This window comes from Ammodytes marinus (genome assembly GCF_949987685.1).
Source record: "Ammodytes marinus genome assembly, chromosome: 11".
In the NCBI taxonomy this organism is placed as follows: domain Eukaryota; kingdom Metazoa; phylum Chordata; class Actinopteri; order Uranoscopiformes; family Ammodytidae; genus Ammodytes; species Ammodytes marinus.
In genome coordinates, this window is record NC_137215.1 from 23,763,090 (window position 1) to 23,772,770 (window position 9,681).

At 42.7% G+C, this 9,681-nt stretch overlaps 1 protein-coding gene across 1 annotated transcript in view; it reads left to right on the forward strand.

Annotated features, from left to right (window-relative positions):
• The window catches only part of dntt (deoxynucleotidyltransferase, terminal), a gene marked incomplete at both ends in the record, with an annotated part of 80,676 nt that extends 74,750 nt beyond the window's left edge, over positions 1-5,926 (forward strand). The window contains one exon of the mRNA XM_080036463.1: positions 5,840-5,926. Within this exon, the coding sequence (XP_079892589.1) occupies positions 5,840-5,926 (87 nt within the window). The remainder of the gene's footprint in view (positions 1-5,839) is intronic.
• Between the last annotated feature and the right edge of the window lie 3,755 nt (positions 5,927-9,681).

Below are 9,681 nucleotides of genomic sequence, written 5' to 3' on the forward strand. Positions count from 1 at the left end.
AAGTGTGGGTGTGCAGGAGCAAGACACAGGGGCATAATCCACTTCCCACTCTTTTTTTGCCAATTTCAGCCTTTTCCTTTGTGCTGCAATAAAGACAAATAGACTTAAAAGCAATCAAAGGATTTTTTTTTTACCCCCGATCTACTCGCATTAAAGTAATCTATTTCTACCTGTCAGTGAGAAGCAGAGAGTCCAAACAATATAAAGAGGCTAAAGAGAAGATTTGAATAACATTTCTTTCTGCCTTCTCCGACTGAAATGTCCACAGGACCTTTTATACAAAGCTGGATGTCCTTTTACATAAGACACTTCAATCTGAATATGTTATTCACACTGATTGAAAAAATACGTGTTGAAAGTGGTGCTTCCGAAAGCTTTATTTGCATGTGCCTGACCTCGATACTACTCGTGTTCTTAGTACATGGTCATTGCTCCTCCTGTGCTCAAGCAGACAGACAGCGCTGAACATGAGTTGACAACACTCACTGAGGCTTTTGTGCAGACACATTTTCCTACCAGAGAGTTTGTACAAGGGAATTTGCCTAGATTTCAGCTTGGGTTTGCATACTTTTGCGCATGACCTATAGCCTGCTTCCCTTAGCAGACTTAGCAGGCACTGGGTTTTCTAAAGAGTTCACTCTCCTGTCTAAAACATATATGTTTGCAGTTTGTAAAATATCATTCATTCACATACTGTTTTTTAGTCTCATGTTTAGATTGTAAACTCACTAACAGTTAACATTGTCAAGCCAACATTCTGTCAACGAACGTGGATACGGTAAACTGCCAACAATCCGTATAAATATAAAAAAGCCATCTGTGATTGTCAGTGGACGCTGGGTTCGTTAATCACGACCTACAGTGTAAAAAATGTTATGTCTGCGTTCATCTGTTTTTGGTCACTAGGGGGCAGCACAACAAGCTATTAAACATTAGGATATATTATCAACGTATAGTGTTCTGTGAGCATGTTAGCAAACAGTTGCCTTTTACACACCATGCAGAAATAGAGCAACATCTCTATTTAATTGGAGTCATGTGACTGGCCACCTGTTGAGTCTAAGCACAATATTCAGTCTTTTTTTTTCAACGATTCCTGACCTTGTCTAATAGTGTCTTTTAGCTGTATAATGCAGCATTATTGGAGAAAGCTTATTTATAAGCTGCCTGCTGTGGCTGGAAATGGTGGTTGATAAGAGCAGGGATACTGAGCCACAGCAATATATTTGTAGGACATGATAATTAACTAAAAGAAGCTAAAGGCCTCTGTAGGGCTGAGGGAAACTCTGTGGGCTCTTCACTAATTTGAGCACCTTTTTAAGGTAGTTCAACTAGAAAAACACAAAGATCCCTTTGCTGCCAAAGTAAACTTTGTTTTCTTGTTCAAAGTATTCAAGGTCATTTATTTCTCTTTTAACAAATAGCCAAGCAGTTCTAATGGCTCTGACTGTATGTTGATCCGCATTGAGATGGATGGCAAGAGGAATTATTTCAGACAAGTTCTGGGAATATTAGTGTCATTCCTGATCTGCCTCGACAATACAACGTTATAGCTGAATGTCAGTTCCGGGCTCAGGTGTACATGAAACCCTCCTGGCTGTAACATTAGTAGAAAATATGTACAACTATGTACATTTGAACAGAAAAAAAATCTAGTTTATTTAAAATAGTGAAAGGTATATTTTGTGTCCACATAAAGATTTTACAAGAACATTTAACTATTATTCCCAGTTGTGCATTTGGGTGGGAATCGTCCAATCAGGCTTTGAAATCAGGTTACTTTTGGAGTAAGGACAAATGAAGCCACTTTGGTAGGCCTACAGCGTTTTGTTCCCATGTGCAAGGAAAATGTGTCTTCACCACTTGAGGCCCATGGCTATAGCAGTATTTACACTTTCCACACAAAACAACACCCAGCTTCTCAAAGTACAGTAGAAGTCTGTCATACTTGGTGTAAACCTTCAAACAACAAGTTTTTCATTCATGCATAGAGAAGATTCATTTGCAACTTTTCTTTATACCAGGGGAAAAAAGACACTTGTGTTCTTAGCACATATGGTCATTGCTCTTGTGTTCAAGCAGACAGTCAGCGCTGAAAACGAGTTGACAACACTCACTGAGGCTTTTGTGCAAACACATTTTATGTTCATTTTATGAGATTAGTTCACACTCAGCAGGACATTCATTCATTTCAACTCAGAAGACTTCATGTGAGGAGCTATGAGTGTAAGTGACTCACAATGATCATTACAGACCATTATATATTAAGTTGTTGTTTGTTTTTCTGGGGTTTATGCTCATTTGGGTTTTTACCGAGCTTCCTCCATGTTTCTGTCCAGGTTTTCTCTCTCTCTCTCTCTCTCTCTCTCTCTCTCTCTCTCTCTCTCTCTCTCTCTCTCTCTCTCTCTCTCTCTCTCTCTCTCTTTGATGTGTGAGTTGAGCTGGGCCAGAGCTGGGCAGGCAGCCATGTCCATCCGCCCCATCCATCAAGCAGTGGGGCCGGGTGGCAGAGAGAGGATGACGGGCAGCAGAGAAGGGGCAGATGTTTGTGAGGGGAACTGATATGTGTTCACGTTCCACCAGGGATGTCATTATGCGTCGGACAGAGAAACATGTAGCTGATAAGCGGCTTATTAAGTCAAGGACACTGGCTCCAAAGTAACACACGCCGCTTGCTCCCATTCTGGCGTGTGTTGCCCTTAGGACCTAAGTGCCTCATACAGAAAACCTCTCCCACTAATTAACCCCTGCACTGTTCTTAAACTCTTAAGCTCCCAGTGATATGCCAACAAAAAGAAAACCAAAGAAGGTCAGGAATAAACGCTGCTTTTGCCATTGCAGGTATAGGTTTCCTGTGAATGCCCAAAGGGGGAGAACTCAGAAGTACATTAGGTCGGTGGATATATCTCTCAGAGAGCCCACAAAGTAAATAAAGCAGTGTCTCTGTCCCTGAGGGGCATGTAAGGATTGTAGGGAATTGAGGAAAGTGGACAGAGAAGCCGAGAGAGAGAGAGAGAGAGAGAGAGAGAGAGAGAGAGAGAGAGAGAGAGAGAGAGAGAGAGAGAGAGAGAGAGAGAGAGAGAGAGAGAGAGAGAGAGAGAGAGAGAGAGAGAGAGAGAGAGAGAGAGAGAGAGAGAGAGACCCTCGATCCAGGGCTAAATTGGTAATGTTGAGAATCTCATCTGTGCACTGTTTTCCCCCTTAAATTGGATCTACTGTGTTGCTCGGGAACAATAAGCCCTGGCCCTTGTTGTAGGGAATGCGGATTTACTCCAAATCACCAGCCTTGTCCGGCAGACTTGTTTCTTTGCTGTTTTCTTTCATCCCTCCTACCATCCCTGCCTCCCCTTTTTTTCATCACCTGTATGGTTAATACAGTATAGCTTACCGCATCATACATTCTCGGCGATGTGTGTCTGCATTGCATGAGTTGGAGCAATACATGGGCTTAGGGTTATGAGAACAGTAAAAATACAGGCAGTGGTGGACAACTTAAAAAGGTCTTGGGGTAGCTTTCCTCAAATATAATAGCTTTTCACCAACAATACACTGTTCTTTGTAAAAGAGGGATGATATTTCTCTGGACAGCACTGCTTACATGTTTTTGTGTGCAAGGAGAAAAGAGTTAGAAACAGTATTAACCTCAAATATTCTTCTTGTGTCAGAGTCCACTGGATGTGATGAGTAATTACATTCGGGAACGATTATAAAGTTTTACTCTTTGAACCAGATAGTTTACACAATTCTCCTCAAAAACATCACACACAAACGCCAGAATCTGCTTAATGCTCCTTTCAGAGATTGCGGTGCCAATGACATACATCACAATAGACTCCCATAAAACTGCTCATAAATCACAGGAAAATCAAAGAAAGACACCATTTGCAACTTTTGACCTCCCATATTACCTCATTATGTTTAGGTGTTTTCTTAAAGGTGAAGTAAGCGGTTTATTTATATTAATATATGTTAAATCACTCTTTATTCATACAGTAATCACTTACACGATGTGCGCGTTTCATAAAGCCAATCTCTTAGTCAGCTGCTCTGCATGTAATGAGCAATTAAACTTTATGTAGTATCCCGAAAATGTATCCAATCACAAGAGAGAACGCTACAAACCGACACCCGTCCGCACCCGTCTCACTCATGGTCTCACTGCCGGTGCACGCCAGAGCGACACATGGGTGAATGTTTATGCGCCTACAATGGTGGAGCAGGTAAAAATCCTTCCCAATGTCTGTTTTGATGGTTTTTATCATGTTTTATCACACTTATGGATCTGAGATGATGCTAGATAACTTGCTGCTCGAAGACTGCAGTGCATTAATGTGGTGATGTAGGGACGAGCGAGGGGACTGCTAACTGCAGTAACTGACAGGAAGTTAGCTAAAAGAACCATTCCGCTTACAGCTCCTTTAAGTATAAAAAGTCATCAAGTGTTGTCTGCAATTCAGTAGTTTACCATGGCAATATTATACTTCTCATCGTAATACACAGTAATAGCAAAGCATGCACATAACCTGTATATCAAAATATAAATTGTATTAATGCCATAAAAAAAATTTCAACTAGAATTACCGCCTGGTGGTTAAATGCCTCCGCTAGGCATACACTTGTAGAATGGTGAAAGTACAGCGGTGGAAGTCAATGCTATAAAGAAGGTAATGCTCCCAAATGATACAATATGATACAAAGTCACTGGAACTTCACAATATGTAAAGTTGCAATTACCTTTGCCTCCAAAACCTAATCAGTTCATCTTTGAGTCAGAGTCAACACTCTGAAGCAAAAAGGGTTCTTGAGATATAACGTTCATGAGGCATCAGGTCACAGTACCATTGACCTCAGACCTATGACTTTCAAAATCTAATCAGGTCATCCTTGAATGAGGCTTTAAAGATAAATCAATGAAGCCTGATGTGAACATATGAAGCCTTCATTCACCCAAACCTCCCCGCCGCACGGCTAACCTGCCATTTGAATTATAAATAACAAGGCAGGATGCTAGGAGACGTGGCTTGTAGTGTTTTCACCTCTGCTGGCGGCCTACTAGCTGCTCTCGGTTATCTCAGCTGGCAGTGGGAGCTGACGTGCTCTTGGTTTGGCTGCCATCGCTTCGCAACGTGTCAAGTCCACTTTAGCACTGGAGGCCGGCATGTGTCAGAATCACAGCCCTCTCTCTCTCTCTCTCTCTCTCCGGGCTGTCTCGCTCCCAAGGTGAGTCAGGCCTCGTCAGTGCTCGCACAGAGACATAGACCATTGCTTGGCGTGGGTAGACGGCTAGCAGTTAATAGCCCTGTCATGATTTGTCAGGGAAAGTACTCATCTGCCGAACGGTGCAATCACTTAGAGCAAGGTTAGAGTGTTTATGGGTTGGATGGGTGGTGGAACCCCTCAAATGTAAATCTGCAGAGCCACGGCATGTTTTGAGCGTGCATGGCACAAACTGGCCGAATATAAAACCCTAGATTGATATTGACAGCTTGTAGTGGAGATAGGACAGCTAGAGCTGGGAGCACATGGCAAGGACATTTTCAGGTATTGTTCAGCCACTGAAATTATTCGGCCAGAAATAGCAAAACTGGCACTTTCGGTCTTCGGCCGAATAGGTGAAAATAGGGGGGGGGGGGGGGGGGGGAATCTGTCTTCAGCCAAGTGTTTCATTATTTTCGGTTTCCGCCAAGAATTTACGTTCGGGTGCAACCCTATTTTCAGGTGATAGTGAAACTTAAAATAAAAAATTCATGGGTCTGCTCTGGTGACAGAGGAGGAGACAAATTCCTGCACATGTCTGAAGAAGTTGTCTGACTTTCTCGTTTGTTTGTCCTCTCTGTAGAAAGAGTTCCTGGCAGCTACGACTGAAAAGGACATCTTTGCCCATCTGGGTCTGGAGTACATTGAGCCTTGGCAGAGGAACGCATAAGGCCTGCTCTCCTCCCTGGCTGGATGATACCCTGTGCATACATCGCTGTTTATCCCATCTGCTTGCCATTCTGCGGCTCTCCTGTGATTCACTTTCAAACAGCTTTGGAATTCCATACAGTTTTGTTCCGTTGTTGTTTTTGTTGTTCGTCTGGATTACACGCTGGTGCATATGACTCATCTTTCTGCTGAGTGTTTCTTAGACAAAGCAGTAAAAAGAGTAAACACTCTCCTATACCATTTGAGGCGTTTCTTGTCTCTAAGTGTTGTAATCACCGGCAGGCACACAAACACAAATCAGTCAGTGTGAATTCAATTGCCTTGGGTTTCTGTGAGTTGCTGCACTGGAAAAAAAAGGCCTGTTCGAAAATAAGTAAAACAGCCAGCAAAGCAAGGTGTATGTTACATGTAATAAGTAAAATAAATCTGGCAATAGAAGAAGTGTTAATTCATTTGATAAGATGTATTCAAATAAGATGCACTATTGAAGTCTTTAGAGATAGAAGATATCTTCAAATTAGCTGGGAAAACTCATTCTGAGGTATGTTTTACTAGTATCAGGAAGTGTTATGTATCCTGATAAGCCTGTAATGTTAGGTGATTATGTTTTTGTCAAAATCAGCCATTGGAAGGGGATCGGGAGGACATTTTTACAGATTTGGTCAAAAAGTGAGTTTGACAACAAGCGTTCTCCAGAACTCAGTGCGTTTCCATGGGACAACTGGATTGGATTATCACATATACCGAACTTGCCACTCGAACAGATCGTGTCACTTGTCTGAGTATACATGGCCTTTCAAATATTCGATAAATGTCCGATGCATGGCTGTCTCCACTATGCTAGGTGGCACTGTAGCCCTTTCGACAAGTGGTTTTAGAGCCACGTCCAGTTCCCTTCCGGCAACAACCCTACTATTTATCATGTCGTCTCCTTCCACTTCATTGTGAAATCCCCGGCAGTGATTCTCGAGCAAACGCAGAACGCAAACTCCGATATGCGATATCCGATGCCTGTATACATGCAGGTAGAATGCCGACTATGAACGAGTTATCTAGGAGTTCTTATCCGACATCGCTTGTCCGTTAATGTGCCGATTTATGTGCAAAGTAGATCGGGTAAAGGTGTTTACATGCATTTTACAAGTCCTGTTGAAGTCTTATTCGTTTATTTACCCGATTATGAGTCTGCATGTAAACGCACTGACTGACTCCACCTTTAAGCATCATCATGAGCTATTTCGACTAGAAATTGGACCAGTAAACTTGGTAGGATTCTGAATTTTTTGCAGTGTGCTGGAGAGAGGGAGACAGGAAACGATTGAGATAGACGGAGGGGGACGGGAGCCTTTTGTCGAGCAAAATGTTGTAATCACCCTCCTCCTGGCAGCAAAGTGTAGGACGTGAAGCTGAGCCAGGTCGCCGGGGGGAATGAGAGGCGGTTAATGAGCTTCAGATAGAGGAGCGCTTACCACGTCGCTATTTAGCCTCCATTCAAAGACCGCGTCCACTGGAGATCATTTAGCCGGCATGCCGCTTCCTCAAAGTGCCATAGTTTAGTCTCCGCCTTTTGTCCCAAAATGAATACTTCTTCTCCCCAGATGCTCGGCATTGAAAATTAGACGCAATTGGCTGCACCGGGAAATCATGAAAGAATTCAGACGGAAGGTAAATGAGTCCACTCACCGTATGGATGATGGGCTATTGGCATTCAGAGCAACTCCGGCTCCAGTGCATAAAACATCCATTATCTTATTGGTTTAACTCGGGCTCATGTTTTATGTATGATGGCATGCCTTTTTATTTAGATTTGTGTCCTTGTTTTTCAAAATGTACACCGGCTTCTGTAGGACAATGATCCATACACTGATAAATACACTTGTATTGATTCCCATGGGGGCGATGTGGGTCAAGTGTCTGACCCATTCCTCCAGTGATGACCCGACCTGTCTGCACCCAAACCCACTTTACCATGATGCTCAGCCTCCACGCTTTGTCCCACGGTGCCTCAACGAGAGCAGAGACAGATGAGAGCACGGTGTTTTAGTGAATCACCCTATTTAAAGATCTTTAAGTAGAACAGTCCTGCACTTGGCCTCATGTCTTTCTCTCTAAAACGGAGTCCCGGTGTCAAAATGATGTCGCAAGCTGTGGCACCCCGGTCTCCTGGGTTTATCTAATGTGTTTCACTTAATGAATTCCTACCAAAAAAAATAAATAAATACATATCTCCAGAGTAATAAAACGAAGAAACAATCGAGCTGACCTCAATACATTTGCATTTGTGCTGCACGTCTTTTCCCCCCACTTGTTTTCCAAGTGCGAATGGGATCTCTCTCGACTCTCACATTAAATATTCACCAGGGTAAAGAGATTAAAGGCTGTAGCGCTCAGTTTAAGAATTCACACATTGTTGTTTTTTTTGGTCTTAGAAGAGTCTTAAAACTGTTTGTGTAGCGGAAAAGCAAATAATTAAGTGTAGTGTGCTAACACATTCGGCGCCAAAGGCCTCCATTTCATTCCCTTTGGGAGCAATACATTACCGTGGTATCACAGATTAGTTCATGAGCCCTTCCTTTCCTTATAGTTACTTTATCTGACTATAGTAGGAGATGGCTGTGAATGCCTGACAATACAACTAATTGTACTGGTGGACCCTTTAGTCCAATGAACTCAGGTGATCATTAACTGTAGTACAGGAAATTCATCTGGAAAGTACCTTCAAGACTTTTAGAATAACATACTTTAACTTTTAGTGTGTGGGATGTGTGAAACCACAGGTGTAGATGTAGGTATGGATGGAACAGGGTTCATACAATTGTTCAGGTGTTTGCTAAATTGTGCTTCTAATATTAAACAATATTAACAAAGGTCCAAAACAAATCTTTGGATATTTGAATGGATATCGAAAGAGTGAGAAGAAGGGGATGATTGAGCTGGTTATCTGGCAATTTCTCAAGTTGTTTAATAACGAGAAAAGTACTGATACCACAATGTAAAAATACTCTTATTACAAGTAATGCCTCGTTTCCACCAAGCAGAGTGGGTCGCTCACTGTCTCTGTCGACTTGCACTGATCAGTCTCAGTGCATAAATTTACCAGCGTAATACGCTCACAACACGGGGGGTAATACATACATAAGCGGCCAGTTTGGGCAAGCAAAAACGAGAGACCACTGGTTTGACCACAGTTGTTCCACAGCCCGATAGTTTGACCCATATTCTGGCGGCGGCTATCGCAGTCCAGCCTAAACCCCGCCCTACCAGTAAGGGTAGAGTCGGCGGTGGAAACACCACCGAGATTCTTAAGAGCTGTCCCGCTCTGAGCCGCTCCGACCCGACCCGCTCTACTCGGTGGAAACGAGGCATAAAAGTCCTGCATTCAAAATGTTACTTCCAAGCAGCAGAAAACTCTGAATCTGTCATATAAGGGCAGTCACTAATGAACAGCTCACACACATTCAAACCTAATAATAATCTGCGATATGTGCTTAGGTCAGCACAGTTTGAAATCTCACCACATTACAACATGCCTCTCTCAAAATACAGTGCATGTCCTATCATCACCCTTCTCCCCTTTGTAGGAGCTTTCATTATCCTGGCTCTCTTCACTCCCATCACCCTCTATATTATATCTTCTCACTCACTATCTGCTACAAGGAGAGAGCCCTCTACAAGTGTGGAGCCCACAGGAATGATATTAGCCTATTGACCTGCTCATAGTCTGACATACTAGTTGCTAAGCTTATTTCAGTTGAA